At 38.2% G+C, this 17,700-nt stretch overlaps 1 protein-coding gene across 3 annotated transcripts; it reads left to right on the top strand.

Moving 5' to 3' along the window:
- Positions 1-2,341: 2,341 nt before the first annotated feature.
- LOC129349442 (uncharacterized) lies at positions 2,342-17,011 on the top strand. Of its 3 annotated transcripts, XM_055012642.1 has the most exons (7): positions 2,404-2,535; positions 6,649-6,996; positions 7,284-7,376; positions 9,260-9,361; positions 10,197-10,234; positions 11,892-12,037; positions 12,939-13,079. In XM_055012642.1, the coding sequence occupies exons 1-6, from the start codon at positions 2,496-2,498 to the stop codon at positions 12,015-12,017; spliced, it is 747 nt and encodes a 248-aa protein (XP_054868617.1). In that variant the 5' UTR covers positions 2,404-2,495; the 3' UTR covers positions 12,018-12,037; positions 12,939-13,079. The 3 variants fall into 3 exon arrangements, with proteins under 3 accessions (XP_054868616.1, XP_054868615.1, XP_054868617.1); XM_055012641.1 differs by lacking the exon at positions 12,939-13,079 and having other exon boundaries at positions 2,342-2,535; positions 10,616-12,030; XM_055012640.1 differs by lacking the exon at positions 11,892-12,037 and having other exon boundaries at positions 2,346-2,535; positions 12,939-17,011.
- The last annotated feature ends 689 nt before the right edge of the window (positions 17,012-17,700 follow it).

The raw sequence follows: 17,700 nt of genomic DNA, 5'->3' as shown, positions 1-17,700 counted from the left end.
CAATGGTGGGTTCCAGAATCTGCTCTAAATAAATGCATCAGTGAGAAGTTTTCACCCGGAGAGTAAAGATGAGTGAAATGAGCTCAGTGTTTAACGAACTCCGCCTGCAGCAGCAGCTTTGTGACGCCGTGATCCGAGTGAACGAAGCTGAATTTCATGTGCATAAAGTCATCCTGTGCAGCTGCAGCCATTACTTCAGGTGAGCTGCTGCTGCTTGTTGGTGTTTATAGGTGGTTTACACTGAATTTAGACTCTTCAGATTGAAGAAAAGAACAAAACATAGAAACAAAAGCAACGTTAGCTTTGTTAGCTTCAGCAGCAAAACCATTTTCTGTTAGTTTAAATTTCTGAAAGTTTTCAATCTCTTTTCCAAAAACTACTTTATATGTCTCATTTATTGTTATTTTTAATCTCTTCTTGTTATTTTGTTCTCGATATTTTGTCATTTTCAATCTCTTTTTGTTGTTTTTGTTATTTTCAATTTTTTGGTTTTGTTTTTGTCAATTTTTTTGCCATTTTCAATCTTTTTGTTCTTTTGTTGTCTCGTTTTTTTGTCATTTTCAATCTCTTTTTGTTGTTTTTGTTATTTTCAATTTTTTGGTTTTGTTTTTGTCAATTTTTTCTTGCCATTTTCAATCTTTTTGTTCTTTTGTTGTCTCATTTTTTGTCATTTTCAATCTCTTTTTGTTGTTTTTTGTTATTTTCAATTTTTCATCTTTTTCTTTTTTCATTTTCAATCTCTTTTATTGTTTTTTGTCATTTTTAATCTCTTTTGGTTGTTTTTTTGTTATTTTCAATTTTTCAATTTTTTTTTTGGCCTTTTTGTCAGCTTTTTATTAGATAGGCGCAGTGAGAGAGAGACAGGAAACAAGGGAGAAGAGTCAGGGGAAGACATGCAGCAAAGGGCCGCGAGCGGGAATGGAACCCGGGCCAGCTGCATCGGGGACCAGCCCTTGTACATGGGTCACCTGCTCAATGCGTTGAGCTATACGGGCGCCCTGCTTTTTGTCATTTTTAATCTTTTTGTTGTTTTTTGCCTCAATTTTTGTGATTTTCAATTTCTTTTTGTTACTTTTTTGTCATTTTCAATCTTTTTGTTACTTTTTTGTCATTTTTAATCTCTTTTTGTTGTCTGGTTTTTGTCATTTTCAATCTCCGTTGTTTTTTTGTCAAATTTTTTTTTTAGTAATTGTCAGTCTTTTTGTTGTTTTTTGGTCTATTTTTGTAATTTTCAATATTTTTGTTGTTTTTTTGTATAACTTTTCTAATTTTATAGATCCATGCTTTTATGTTGTCTACACCAAATTCTGACCATCTAAATGTTGCAGCTGAAATTGAGACTCATCAGACCAGGCACTGTTTTTCTAATCTTCTATTGTCCAGTTTTGGTGAGCCTGTGTGAACTGTAGCCTCAGTTTCCTGTTCTTAGCTGACAGTAGCGACACCCAGTGTGGTCTTCTGCTGCTGTAGAACATTTTCTTCAAGGTTGTTGTGCATTCAGAGATCATATTCTGCATTCCTTGGCTGTAACCAGTGGTTATTTGAGTTCCTGTTGCCTTTCTATCATCTCCAACCAGTCTGTCCATTCTCCTCTGACCTCTCACATCAACAAGATATTTTGGTCCAAACAACTGCTGCTCAGTGGATATTTTCTCTTTTTTCTCTTTTTCTTGGACCGTTCTCTGTAAACTCTGAAGATGGCTGCATCAACGCCGTGGAGGCGCTGAACACTGTGGACAGGTTCGACCTGCAAACTCACACCTGGCAGCAGGTGGCACCGATGCACTCAAGGTGCAGCTTTGTTGGCGTGACAGCACTGGATGGGTTCATCTACGCCTTGGGAGGTGCTAACGGACACGAGCGGCTCCAGACTGCAGAGCGCTACCAGCACACAACCAACCAGTGGACCATGATAGCAGCCATGCAGCAGCAGAGGAGCGACGTCGGCTGCACCACCCTCCGAGGCAAGGTGGGCGGAGCCACCATTACAGAGATACAGATACTGATACAACTTGAACTTTCTGAAGATTCTCTCTGATCTTCAGGTAGATGTTGTAGTTGGGAGAAGGTCAGAGTTACATTACAGACCAATATGGAGACAACTGGTCTGTTTAGTCACACCAGAATAGACAATATTTAACCTTGACCAGAGCAGAGGGTGATGCAAACTTGTCCTAATCTGTTCCTTTGTGTTGCTTGTTGTCTTTCTGTGTCTCATGTAGGAATCCAGCCTCTAAACTATAAACAGTCTGACCTGATCAAACTGCAGTGCTGCCAGTAAATGAACATTAAGTGTAATTTAATGAGCTCTATAGAAAGTGGTGTGTTTAGACGGACAGCTGAACTTTGACTCTGCACTAGAATAAAGAGGTTAAAGAAGAAGGGAGGAGTGTAGAGCTGAGTTTCTAGGAGGAGCATCATTAAGAGAAGTGATCAGTTCCTGGTTTGTCAGAGAAGAAAGAAGAGAAGCAGCATTAAAGCATCAGAGCCTCAACATGAAAGTCTTCCACACTTTTTTCTGTTTCCTCTTCATCGGTGAGTTCAGTCACTTCTGATTTCTGTTCATTGTTGATCTTCTCACACTTATTTTTCTTCATTTCATTAGAGTTGATCAGGAAGTTTTGCACCTCATTGAACAGTTTTAACCTAGTGAGCGACCCACGTACGTTCATTCCAGTTAACAGCCCTTTACTGCATATCTTCCCCCAGTCTTCTCTGTGCTTTCCTGTCTGCCTCTCAACTGTACCTATCAAATAAAACCAACAAAAGCCAATAAAATAACTTTAGAAAGTATATATATATATATATATATATATAAAAAAAAAAATAAATAAAACCAGTGAGAACATTAAAGGGTTTATAGAAACTTAAAAAAAAGAGCAAAATTAGCATGTCTCTCTGTAAATGACACTTTTTAAAATTAGTTTCTCAGAATGAACTGTTTCTTGCATTTTGTTAAATCTACCATTCAGCATTCACCTTTCGTACGGTTGAAAGAAGTAAGTACTTTTGTTGTATGTTGACTGTCTATTTCTGTTGCTTTGGCACAAACACAGGAAACACAGGAAACTGTCATGTATACATATAAGTTATTTAGAGTCACAGCAGTTAAACACGTTTAAAGCTACACAGAGTCAGGGCCTCTTTTTGCAGTTTGATAAAACATTTAGTGCTGCTGGTTAACAGAATGCAGAAGTGGTGAAGCAACAATGTTTTTTGCAGAGGAACATAATTACACAGCAGCTGCGGTTGTGAAACAACACATTCAAAACTTCATTTACAGTTTTTCCTCAATTGATAAGACACTGTTCCTGAAAAATAGCCCACATTTCCCAACACACTGCACACTATTTTCTTTATTTGAACACAATTCAAAGCACTGCACACTTGTGTCAAAAGCACACTTTATTGTCAAAATCTGACCTTTGTTTCAAAATTAAGACACATGAAGTAAAACTAGGACACTGCACTGCTAAATACAAAACACTCTTCTCTCACTGTGTTTTCACATGAAGTATAAAAAATGATACAGTCCTCAAAAATGACAACTTCAACACAAATGCATCCTATAAATGAATCAGAGGTCATTGCAGTGTCTGACTGTACATTATAAAATAAAAATAATGCTAGACAACAAATACAGCACTGTATTGTACACAGTACAGTCTGCAGATATTTACACCACGTCTGCATCAATTCTTTCAGCCTGGTCAGACCTCAGGACCTCATCAACATCACTAGCTGTGTTTTCTCTGGAAAGAAAGATCTAGTGTGTCTGATCCAACCCTGACATGCATCAACAGAAACATCACCACATGCCAAGACCACTGATTGATAGAGATTTTCCTGAATGTATGGCTGCTGCTCATATACCTTCCACCTCCATGTAGAGAAGAATTCTTCTATAGGATTCAGAAAGGGACAATATGGTGGCAGAAAAACCACAATAACTTGAGGTTCATATTGAAACATTCCTGAATCAATAGTCCTCTATGAAAACTAACATTGTTCCAGAAAACAACAAAAACTGTGTCTTCTTGCCAAACGTCCTGCTGCATCCATGTCAGTAGATCCTCTAAGTCCATCTAGGAAAGTCAACAAATGCTGGGTGTTCTATGGGTCCAGAACTGCATGACGGTCAGTTACTCCCAGATTGCTTATTGCAGCACAGAGGGTTACGTTGCCCCACACTGACCTGGACGTTGACTACAGCCTGTTGTCCAATGATGTTCCTCCTTCTTCTCCTCCTCTTGTCCAGGTTGAAACCAGCCTCATCCACATAGATGTATTCATGTTCATCATCAGAATCCAACTGAAAAACTCTCTGGAACAAACACACACCAAACATAGAAAAAGTCAGTCATGTCCACTTTCTGTAATTTTACCAGCACTTGGAACCAGAATTATGCATTAGATTTTTTACAGTATTCTCAGAACATTTCTGACTGCTTGTATTGTTCCAGTATAGACATGTCACTGAAGTGGCAAACAACATTTACATACATGTAAAGTGGTCCAGGACCAGGACCAGGTCCAGGTCCAGGTCCAGGTTCTGGTCCAGGTTCTGGTTCTGGCCGTGGTCTGGGTCGTCCACATCCTCTTCTTCCAACATGACCTCTTGCTCCTCTGACATCCATTCTGAACAGCTAATTCTGCTTCCCAGCAGGTTTTATAGTGTGCAGTTCATTGGTAAAAGTGTTTCCAGTTTTGACCTGTTGTGTGTTAATTGTGACAGCAGTGATGGAACAGTGTCCCAGTTCTGCTTCCTAGTGTTCACTGTTTGAAAAATGTGTGCTATGAGTGAAAAAGTGTGTTCAAATGAGCAAAAAACATGTTCAGTCTTTTGCAAAAAGAGTGCAAGAGTTTTGGAAACTCTGTGAAATCCATGAATAGTGTCCAAAATTTAGACAGCAGAGTCCTGTTTTTGAGAAATGTGTGCAGTCAGTTGGTGGCTGAATGCAGTGAATGGAATGTAGTGTCTTACCAATTGAGAAAAACTGTACCATCAAAAGATGCAATCAGCAGATGAAGAAATCAACAGTTCAGCACCTCTCGACCTTTATATGACACGAGTGATTGTACCTATAATTGAAAGACACACACAGTGTTTAGAATTAAGCTCATGTAAAACAAATATGTAGTGAATAAAAGAGAAAAACTTTAAAAAAACTTCTTCAATTTAATTTACAAAAATACGCCGATTAGCTATAACATTATGACCTAATATCTAATATTGTGTTGGTCCACTTTTTGCAGACCTGTCAAGGCCTGGACTCCATTAGACCCTGAAGGTGTGCTGTGGTATCTGGACTCCACTAGACCCTGAAGGTGTTCTGTGGTATCTAGACTCCACTAGACCCTGAAGGTGTGCTGTGGTATCTGGACTCCACTAGACCCTGAAGGTGTTCTGTGGTATCTAGACTCCACTAGACCCTGAAGGTGTGCTGTGGTATCTGGACTCCACTAGACCCTGAAGGTGTTCTGTGGTATCTAGACTCCACTAGACCCCTGAAGGTGTGCTGTGGTATCTGGACTCCATTAGACCCTGAAGGTGTGCTGTGGTATCTGGACTCCACTAGACCCCTGAAGGTGTGCTGTGGTATCTGGACTCCACTAGACCCTGAAGGTGTGCTGTGGTATCTGGACTCCACTAGACCCTGAAGGTGTTCTGTGGTATCTAGACTCCACTAGACCCCTGAAGGTGTGCTGTGGTATCTGGACTCCATTAGACCCTGAAGGTGTTCTGTGGTATCTAGACTCCACTAGACCCTGAAGGTGTGCTGTGGTTTCTGGCACCAAGATGTAAGCAGCAGATCCTTTAAGTCCTGGAAGTTGTGAGGTGGGGCCTCCACAGATCCAACTTGTTTATCTAGCACACCCCACAGATGCTCGATTGGATTGAGATCTGGGGAGCTTGGAGGCCAAATCAACACCTCAAACTGGGTGTAGTGCTCCTCAAACCATTCCTGAACCATTTTTGCTTTATGGCACGGCACATTATCCTGCTAAAAGAGGCCACAGCCATCAGGGAATATCGTTTCCATGAAAAGGTGTACATGGTCTGCAATAATGCTTAGGCAGGTGGTACATGTCAAAGTAGGATAAAATAGATAAAATACGTGTCCACTGCTGGAAACCCCTACATGACATCTCAAGTACTCCTGGCTTTGGAGCTTTTTGGACATTGCCTATCTAGAACTATCATCAGCAAGAGTCAATGATGCAAGAATAAACACAATCCAAATGTGGAAAGCATTGATGTCAGACTTGAAAGACCTAATTCCAAAGTAGATGATCTCTGTACGGCCATTGCTATCCCAACAATCAGTTGGTGGTGGGGTGTGGTGGGTGACAATGGGGGGTTGTTACTGGGGTTAGAAGTTCAAATGTAACTAAAAGTTTGTCATACATTGAGAGTACATGTGCATTTGGCAATAAAAAATGAATGATAAACAAAAACTTTGATTACAAAATGTTCACTTGCTGCCTAATATATCCAACCCACCAACAAGAGCCATGATAGAGAGATAATCAGTCTTATTCACCTGTTAGTGTCATATTGTTCTGCCTGATCGTGTATATCATCTTCAGACTGCAGTGTGTTACAGGACGATATTAGTAACTACTGATTGTTCATCTTTTTAACAGCACTGCAGGCTAGAAATACTGGACTTGTCAATGCAGAAAGACTCTACACAAGACTGGAAGGAAAAGACATCACAGTTGAATGCCAGTTACCCGTCTCTGGCTCCAAAAAGTTCTTTTGTAGGGAAACATGTGAAGGAGGAAACATTTTAATTGAAACGACAAAGAACAACGATCAGAGCGGCAGATACAGCATTTGGTACGAAGAAGGTCATTTTCCTTCGAGGAAGACGATCATGTTTGTGAGCATCAAACGGCTGAAGATGTCTGACTCTGGACGCTACAGGTGTGCTCTGGAAAAATCTTGGTTTCTAGAACCGCAGTGGGATTTTAGGATCATTGTCAAAGAAGGTGAGATTCTGAGTTTCTTTCTGAGATCCATGAGTGTGGGATGAATGTGCAGATGCGGGAAACACTAGTTCTGGGGAGAACGCTAGGAATAGTAGCAGATGAGTAAACTAATAAAGACCCAGACTCGCTATTAAATTCACAAATAAAGGACAGGGCTTGAGGACAATAGGCTAGAGGATTCAACTAATTACAGGAAGCTATGCACAGACACAAAAAAGACAAGGGAAGACAGGAAGATGTGCTAACAGTGGAGCTAACACAGAGTACAATGCTTTCACTGTTTACAGACTTGACTCTTGGAACTTTTCCACCAACAACGTTCCTCCCATCAGCCTCCACTGAATCCTCCGAGCAGCTCGACTCATCTCCACCACGTTCAGGTACGTCTCATAAATAATCCCCAGACAGTAATCCAGATAAAGTAGCTTGATGGGACTTTTTGACAGCACAAATGATTTATACAGTTGTGGTCAAAAGTTTACATACACTTGTAAAGAACATAATGTCATGGCTTTCTTGAGTTTCCAGTTATTTCTACAACTCTGATTTTGCTCTGATAGAGTGATTGGAACAGATACTTCTTTATCACAAAAAACATTCATGAAGTTTGGTTCTTTTATGACTTATTATGGGTTAACAGAAAAAGTGACCAAATCTACTGGGTCAAAATATACATACAGCAACATGAATTAGCAATTTTGTTGGCTTAGAAAGTTGTGTCAATGAAATGAGCTTCATAGCATGGCCTCTTAACTTCTTGTGTGTGATTATGAGTGATTACAGCTGGTGACTTCTCTGAGGCCATTTAAATAGGGCTCATTGGAAACAAACGCCCACAAACGCTACAATGGGAAAGTCAGAGGAGCTCAGCACAGATCTAAAAAAGCAAATCATTGACTTGAACAAGTCAGGAAAGTCACTTGGAGCCATTTCAAAGCAGCTGCAGATCCCAAGAGCAACAGTGCAAACAATTGTTTGTAAGTATAAAGTGCATGGCACTGTTTTGTCACTGCTACGACCAGGAAGAAAATGCAAGCTATCACCTGCTGCTGAGAGAAAACTGGTCAGGAGGGTGAAGAGTCAACCGAGAACCACCAAAAAGCAGATCTGCCAAGAATTAGAAGCTGCTGGAACACAGGTGTCAGTGTCCACAGTCAAGTGTGTTTTGCATCGCCATGGACTGAGAGGCTGCCGTGCAAGAAGGAAGCCCTTGCTCCAAAAGCGGCACCTTAAGTCTCGACTGAAGTTTGCGGCTGATCACATGGACAAAGATAAGACCTTCTGAAGGAAAGTTCTGTGGTCAGACGAAACAAAAATCGAGCTGTTTGGCCACAATGCCCAGCAATATGTTTGGAGGAGAAAAGGTGAGGCCTTTAACCCCAAGAACACCACACCTACCATCAAGCACCGTGGTGGTAGTATTATGCTGTGGGGCTGTTTTGCTGCCAATGGAACTGGTGCTTTACAGAGAGTAAATGGGATAATGAAGAAGGAGGATTACCTTCAAATTCTTCAAGATAACCTAAAATCATCAGCCTGAAGGTTGGGTCTTGGGTGCAGTTGGGTGTTCCAACAGGACAATGACCCCAAACACACATCAAAAGTGGTAATGGAATGGCTAAATCAGGCTAGAATTAAGGTTTTAGAATGGCCTTCCCAAAGTCCTGACTTAAACCCCATTCAGATCATGTGGACAATGCTGAAGAAACAAGTCCATGTCAGAAAGCCAACAAATTTAACTGAACTGCACCAATTCTGTCAAGAGGAGTGGCCAAAGATTCAACCAGAAGCTTGCCAGAAGCTTGTGGATGGCTACCAAAAGCAACTAATTGAAGTGAAAATGGCCACGGGACATGTAACCAAATATTAGCATTGCTGTATGTATATTTTGACCCAGCAGATTTGGTCACTTTTTCTGTTAACCCATAATAAAGTCATAAAAGAACCAAACTTCATGAATGTTTTTTGTGACAAAGAAGTATCTGTTCCAATCACTCTATCAGAGAAAAATCAGAGTTGTAGAAATAACTGGAAACTCAAGAAAGCCATGACATTATGTTCTTTACAAGTGTATGTAAACTTTTGACCACAACTGTAGGTTTATGTAAGAACATACATACAGAAGCTATTATGCGCTGGTAGCATGACTCATATGGGACTTATCTATTTTACTGAATATACTTCTATGTATAAAACTTGTGGCTCCACATTTACTAAAGTGTCAGAATAAAACTAACCTGTTCTCCTGTTAACACTCCTGCAGATCTGCACCTGTACGTGGGTCTGATTCTGGTGGTCAAGATCTTCATATTATCGATGCCTTTAATGATTTTCTGCAAGAAGAGAAGATCCACCAAACCTAAAGGTGAAGCTGCAGAAACACACACAGCTTCCATCACTTCATTACTGATCACTGACTCACATTCATCTCCTGGAAACTGACATCAACCTGAACCTGAATCTAAACCTGATCTAAACCTAAACCTGAATCTGAACCTAAATTTAAACATAAACATAATTCTAAATCTGTAACTGAATCTAAACCTAAACCTGAACCTGAACTTAAACTTGAACTTAAACTTGAATTTAAACCTAAATCTGAGCCTTAAACATGAACCTGAATCTAAACTAACCTCACAGATCCAGCAGGTTATGTAGTTGGTTATCTAACAAATTATCTAGCTGGTTTTCTTGCTGGTTTTCTAGGCGAATAAAAGTTGGCAATGAAACTACTGCAGGTAGTCACTGATCAAAAATAAACATCAAACTGGGTGCAGGGGTGGCGCAATGTTTAAGTTCTGGACTATTGATCCGAATTTCCCTCTGGGGGTTAATAAAGGTAGGTAGGGAAAAAAACCTAATGGTGTAATTTCCTCTTGTTTTTCACAACTGTTCAGATCTTTTGTTTTTATCAGTCCATCACATTAAAGTCAAACCTCACAGTCAGGCAGCAGTAGATAAAAAAGCAGAAGGACTGTATGGTTATTTTGTGGGGTTTTTATATCTGGTCTAATCTTTACAGTCACAGCTCCTCGTCTTGCTTTTGTGTTTAGTTCCTCTAGTTCTAGTTACTGGAAAGCGTCTTCCTCATGGTCTGTTTATTTGTTTGTTTATTGGTTTGTTTTGAGCAACATCTGACACAAGATGAATAAAGTTCTGTCTTATCTTATATTATCTTAGATGTATTTTCTGTTTTTCAGTTCCTCCTGTGGAGACGATCTATGTCAACATCTCAGAGGTCAGTAAATATGAGACACTTTAACTTTATTAGTAAATAAAATTTATTTATATAGCACCTTTCACAGCAGAAAGTCTTAAAGTGCTTAACAAAGAAAAACCAACATAAGCCCTTACAAAACAACAAAAAGAAAAAATAACAAAACAAAGCAACAGCAGAGCCAGGATAAATAGGTAAATAGCCATATTAAAAGAAATAAGAACATACAGATTAAAAACCTAATCCATGGTAGCTGGGACAAAGGCCAGTGTAAATACATAATTTGCTTTATAAAGGCATCAACTGAGACTGCAATATGAAGGTCTTTAGGACTTCTTTTGCATTTTAAATGCTAAATCCCTCTCTGTTAGCTCACATTGCCAATGAACTATGTTGTTACAGCCCACATGGACTAAAACCTGGTTTATGGAGATGGGACAGACTGCAGTAGCAGGTAGTTTGTCCAGGATGTCCGAGGCTGTGGCTCCAAGAAAACAGCGTGTGATGGCATTAAAAAAACAAATATATATTAAATGCTGTCACTTAGTATCAAAGTGGTGAAGAGAGGACGAGGAGAAGAGAAGAAGGATGAAGGAAGTCACCTCTAGATGGTCCATAATCCAGACTGTGGAACCGATATCTGCACTGGAAGGAGGAATCCCATTCAGGTCTGAGCCAGGAAGTCCATCAGAGCGACGAAGTTCAGCCTCCTTCAGAATCCTACGCGGGGCAAAGAGATCAAGATCCTGGATCAAGGCCACTGAGTTGGCTTCCCAGTGGGATTTTTAGCCCGCTGGGCACCATTAGTGCTGCCTTCTGCTGGCAGACCAGCAGGTGATGTATCCAGGACCAGGACAGGTAAAGGTGCCATCAGTTGAACTGACCAGGTTGTCAACAGCTAATACAACAAACCAGTTGGTGAAGCTCAGATGAGGACCACGTACCACCGCCTCAGCCCAGTAAGACCCATGGGTTGGGGTTGAGCAGGAGGGCAGGTAGATGAGTCTTGATTGTTGCGCTGAGCAAGGCTAACTTCTGGGACTGTTCAGCCACCATGAAGCTGGAAAGACATTGGAGACGGTCATGAGGTTAGACAATAGTGAGTCCTCTGATGTCTTCTTTAAGGTTAATGATCTTTTTACTTGCTTTTTGGAGCAACTCACTGTCTTTACATGGCACAGCAAACATTGTCGACATGGTACCAAGCTATCATTGTCACACACAAGTCAGAGGAGCAAATTAAAACCATGAGGCTAAAACAGTGAAATAAGCAAGTCTTTAAAAATCACTGTACAATCTGAAAATCTTGAGAAAAGTCACTAAAAAACGAGAAAATCATCAGGTTGAAAGGTGCCACGTGGAGCTCTGACAGAATGACAATATGGAAAAAACAGGAAATTGAGAGCAATGAGAACAGTTCTTAAAAACAACTTAAAATTTAGTCTGAAAATAAAAACCTTTGACTGGAATGAGGTTGAAGTCAGAAATAAGCCAGATTCAACATTGGTTTTAAGTGTGTGGTCAAGAACTAGATAGAAATGGACTAAAAACTTTGGATACTGAGCCTTAGCCTTCTACAACTGCTAGCCACAAGCAGGAAGTCAGGCTTTGTGAAAGCAGCTGATTGACACAAACTAAACTCCTCCTCTTCATCTTCATCTTCATCTTCCTCCTGCAGTCCAGCAGAGTGATTGAGGAGATCAGAGAAGACAGACAGAGCAGTTCTTCTCCTGTGGAAACTTCTTCAGTTCACTGCAACACCAAATACACCAAACCAAACAGAGCTGAAGACACCTCAGCTTAACCAGCTGTAATCTGAGCAAAGTAAGAAAACTGTGGTGGGATTTTAGCTTCCAGATCAGAACTCAGATTACTAACAAATTAGACTGAATCAGACAAAAACAAGTCACTTCGTAATTCTTAGGTGGAAAGATTTTATGTATTCCAGTCAGATAATGTTGTATTTTGTATAATTGTTGTGGAATTTTTCCTAATATGTAAACCATTCAGGTAAAAATCAGACCATAAATAACACTGTTGGGTCTTAATCCAGGTACACAGGACTAGTTGTGAATGAACTGTTTATTGTTCAGTTGACCGGTGAAAGAAATAATAATTCTGTTTCACTGTACAGAAAAAATGGAGCAGGCTGTGTTTAAAGAGAGAAATACTTTAAATATCTGCTCTTTTACAAACTTGGTATCAGCTGAAATGTTTTTTTTGAGTAACTATTATGAAAATCTGCACTGAGTGGGATTATTTTAGGCTAAAAACAAATTGTGATTGTGTTCTGGTGGGGAAAAAGCAACAGTTTCTTCTTGCTTATTGTCAAACACAGATGCAGATGCAAATATATATCAGTATGTATCAAAACCTTCCTGCAGGAACACCAGAGAATGTCACACACTTGATTTTATCTGTTTTGAAATGACAGCAAAGCAGTCCTGAAGGTATTTGACAGCAGAATGTAGAATATCTTCATTCAAGTACAACATGGTGTCATCAGCATAGAGATGTATATTACAACCAGAGAATGGATGGAACAGGATTCAGCCGAAATGGTTTAGTGGAGGTTTGATCCATAAAGTGTGGGTTTTTGCATTTTAATTTATGTGTGCAACCAAAAAAACTTTTCTGAGGGTCTCTGTAGCTATTGTATGACCAAAAAAAGTGAATTTCCTTCCACAATTAAAGTCTTAAATTTGATGTTTTTGATCTTTTTCAGGTTACAGACGACTCCAGTGAACTCGATTACACTGAGGTGGATTTTTGCAACGTTGCTGCCTCCTCTCTCAACAGCGCCCCCTGTGGTGATGTAGATAATGTCCTCTACTGCCCCCTTCAGATAGATGTGACGTCTACCAACAATATCAGAGGCTTCACCTCCACCGGACTCTACTGTTTATTTGCATCAGTGGTTTAATAGTTGCAGCTGTTTCATGAGAATTTGTGACACATTCCTTTATGTTATAACTGTGCTGTCAAAATGTTTAAGTTTAGCTTCTCTTCAAGCACAATTCTGGTGTATTTCCATTTGGTTTCATTTCCATTATTGTGGCTCTCTGGGTCACGATAACGTTGCAGATTCAGAGAACTGAGGTGGAATGCAAAGTTAACACCACCCACAATGGTCATATTAATGGGAAATACACCAGGTTGAAATAAACTAGAGTTATCCTTTATTTTTTTTCTTTATATACTATCATAGTAATTTTGGTAAAACTTATTGGTTTTTGTTGAAAAGTAAAGTGCTTCCTCCCTTTACTCAGAAGGGTTTTCTTTTTTTTCCACAATATTTTTATTTTGTTTTTCACAGCAATGGAAACATCTTTACATTGTATATAAAATAGAATACAAACTGTTTTGCTGCTTTTTTAAAAAAACAACAAAAAAACACAAAAACAAACAAACAAACAAACAAACAAAAACTAACAGCAAACAAATAAACAAACAAACTGCTTCTCTCCTCTATAAACTTTAGTGCAAGTCCAGTCACAGTCTGTTATTTCAACGATAACACAACAAATCAGCACTTACGTGCCCTTATATTAGTACATAAGTGCTCATGCATTCCTATGAGAATATACACAAAGATAAAAATGCAGGTGCAGAAGCTGCATGGTCCATCAATCACTCATCAATCTGAGGGTCTGCTAAATCTTGATCTTTGACGTACTTCACAAAGGGTCCCCATATGTTTTCAAAGACCTGGTGCTTGTCTTTCAAAATGTAAGTTATTTTTTTCTACAGGGAGATTTGACAGCATCTGTCTCACCCACTGGCTGATACTTGGTCTACTCATTGATTTCCAAAGTAACGCAATACACTTCTTAGCAGTAAGCAAGCTGAGGTCTATAAAAGCTCTTTCATGTTTTTATATTTGGAATTTTTTGGATACAGTCCCAGGAGGAAAAATTTTGGGTTTGTTGTAATTTGTTTTGAAATAATTTTTTCTGTTGTTTTCCTCACCTCCTCCCAAAATGGGCTTATTTTCCTACATTGCCAGATACAGTGAAAAAAAAGTTCCCTTTGAATCTATGCATTTTGTGCAGATGTCTGGAATGTTTTTGTCATATTTATTTAATTCAACTGGAGTGATGTAAGTCCTCATTAACCATTTGTAATGAATTAACTTATTGCGTGTGTTTATAGATTTGGTGTGTGCTTCAGCACAGGCCAAACTCCAGTCTTCCTCTGAAATCTCCAATTGTAAGTTTTCTGACCAGGCCTTGCGTTTGTAATGCGAGTTTTCAGATGATGAAGATGTCAGTAGATTGTAAATTTCTGAGATGAGACCTTTTCTCTGGCTGTTTTTTAGCATCATTTTTTCTAATGAAGATTGTCAGAAGGGTTTTCTAACAAAAACCACTGCATGCATTGCTGAAGGTGCCGTGATATGATGCAAAATTCACCTTTTTTATCTAGAAGATGTATTTTAACTTCATACAAGTGAAATCTTTTTGTCAAAAAGACAAGTAATATAAATATTTATATATATTGTTTTCTGACATACTTTAAACATATTGTTTATACATTTTTTATTAATATTTTCTGACCTTGCAAACCTATTTTTGGATATTTCATTAATATTTTGGGGCATTTTAGAGATATGTGCACATAAATTTTCAGTATTTCAGATATTTTCAGACTTTTTTTTCCAGATATTTTTTGACATAATCACAAGTTTTGGGTATTTTATTAATATTTACAGACATAATAATATTTTTTGGGCATGTTACAATTTCTTTGGGGGGGGGGGCATTTTTATATTATTTGTATATTTTATTCAATTTTTTTCTTTAAATCTTATTTTTCCAGTATATCTTATTTTTCAGAAATATGCATGAAATGTATATTTTAATGATTTCATTCATATTGTTCATCAACCATTATTGTAGTACCAGGAAATTATTATTTTTTGTGTATTACCTGTTTTAAAAATTACAAATACAAACAAAAATGTAAGCATCATGATGTCACAATGTTTGCTAACTAAGCTAAACAATATGATGCTATCCTGCAGCAACGTGATGTGATCTGTTGACTTCCAGTGATGTGGCTCGTAGTCTGGATCCACGGATTTGTTGAAGGTCACCATGCTGAATGTATCTCCAACAACTAACTCCTCTGTTCACTGTTTCTGAGCCATGCCACATTTGTTTTATTGATCCAGTAGCTTTGATTTTCCTTTCAGGATTGCACAAAATAATTTCAAACGGACCAAAATAAAAATAAACTAGTCCAGAATTGCTCAAAAATAGTCTAAAATGACCCGAAAACTGTCCAAACTTACTTGAAACTTGTTTGAAAATGTGTTCAAACTGATAGTTTTTGAGTCACTATGGACGAGATTTAGTCCAGTTTTGAGATGTTTCACCATGCTGAATGTATCTCCAACAACTTGCTCTGCTGTTCACTGTTTTTGAGCCATGCTGCATTTATTGTATTGAACCAGTAGCTTTGATTTTCCTCTCAGTCTCTCTTGTTGTCTCTCTTGTTGTCTCTTCTTGTTGTTTTGTGTCACATTTGTCTTGTTTCATCTTGTTCTGTGTCTAATTTGTGTCATTTGGTATTTCGTTTGTGTTGTTTTTGTGTTTTTTCTTTCACTTTGTCTTGTTTTTTTGCCATTTTGTGTAATTTTTTTGGTCCCATTTTTGTCATCTTATTTGTGTTCTGTGTCGTTTTGTGTCTATTTTTTGCTTTCTGTCTTGTTTTGTGTCACGTTTCTGTATCGTTGTGAGATAGCAACACGGTATCACTGTAACCATGACAACAAGTGAACACTATGTCAGCTGCTTGCTGATGATCACATGATTGTGATCCTACTACAAATCCACCACTGAGGACTTATCAGGACTTATCCATCAGAAATGATACAAGGAACAACTGATTAAATTGTGGGGGTGTTTCTGAGTCCCATCATTTCCTGCCACCTGCTACATATTTAGGTCACATGATTCGGTATCTGTACATAACGTACACATGCAGAACACATGCCTGGGCTCAGTGAAGGCCATTGTGTTTGTGGGTACATCTATATTAATGGACACATTCTATGTTGCCGTGATTTCTGATCATCAGTAACTAATAAACAAATGCTGCATTTCTAAAAAAAAACAAAAAAACAAAAAAAAAAACAATGTTGAATTTCTGACAATGCTATATGGGGGAATGAGCAGCCTTGGAGGAGTACTCTGGTCTCTGAGGGCTTTTCTAGTTTCCTTCTGTGCACATCATGTGAGTGATTTCTCCCCTTGTCCAGAGGGTGGCAACGTTCGTCTGCTGAGAGTTTATGTTCAGTCTGCAGCCACAAGACAAGAAATAACACCAAACCTCACAAATCTAAAGACAACAACAACAAGCAAAAGGAGACACTCAAATATCTTCAAATGTGTTTGTATCTAAATTTAAATTTACTGGAGCTGTTTATTCTGTGGTAGCACTGGACACAATAGATAGATAGATAGATAGATAGATATACAGATAGATGATAGATAGATAGATAGATAGATAGATAGATAGATAGACAGATAGATAGATAGATAGATAGATAGATAGATAGATAGATAGATAGATGATAGATGGATAGATAGATAGATAGATAGATAGATAGATAGATAGATAGATAGATAGATAGATAGATAGATGATAGATAGATAGATAGATAGATAGATAGATAGATAGATAGATAGATAGATAGATGATAGATGGATAGATAGATAGATAGATAGATAGATAGATAGATAGATAGATAGATAGATAGATAGATGATAGATGGATAGATAGATAGATGATAGATAGATAGATAGATAGATAGATAGATAGATAGATGATAGATAGATAGATAGATAGATAGATAGATAGATAGATAGATAGATAGATAGATAGATAGATGATAGATGGATAGATAGATAGATGATAGATAGATAGATAGATAGATAGATAGATAGATAGATAGATAGATAGATAGATAGATGATAGATGGATAGATAGATAGATGATAGATAGATAGATAGATAGATAGATAGATAGATAGATAGATGATAGATAGATAGATAGATAGATAGATAGATAGATAGATAGATAGATAGATAGATAGATAGATAGATAGATGATAGATGGATAGATAGACAGATAGATAGATAGATATATAGATAGATGATAGATAGATAGATAGATAGGTGGACAGATGGAGGGATGGAGGGATGGACGGATGAAAGAATTGGATAGATAGATAGATGGACGGATGGACAGACAGACACTTTATTAATCCCGAGACATGTCTTTATAAAGTTACACACATTTTTTCTTTTGATAGTATCACAATGATGTGTATTCTAGTATAGAAAATGTAATAAAAATCATAATTTGTTTTGAAAAATTAACCTTTAGGCCCTTATGTCTCCTTTGTAAAACAGATCTCTATTCTCGGTGGGACTTCCCGGTTAAATAAAAGTAAATAAATAAATGTGAAGGGCATCTCTGTA

The sequence above is a fragment of the Amphiprion ocellaris genome, chromosome 8 (assembly GCF_022539595.1).
Source record: "Amphiprion ocellaris isolate individual 3 ecotype Okinawa chromosome 8, ASM2253959v1, whole genome shotgun sequence".
Classification (NCBI taxonomy): Eukaryota; Metazoa; Chordata; class Actinopteri; family Pomacentridae; genus Amphiprion; species Amphiprion ocellaris.
Note: the sequence above shows the minus strand (reverse complement) of the source record. Positions and strands in the feature narration are given on the sequence as shown.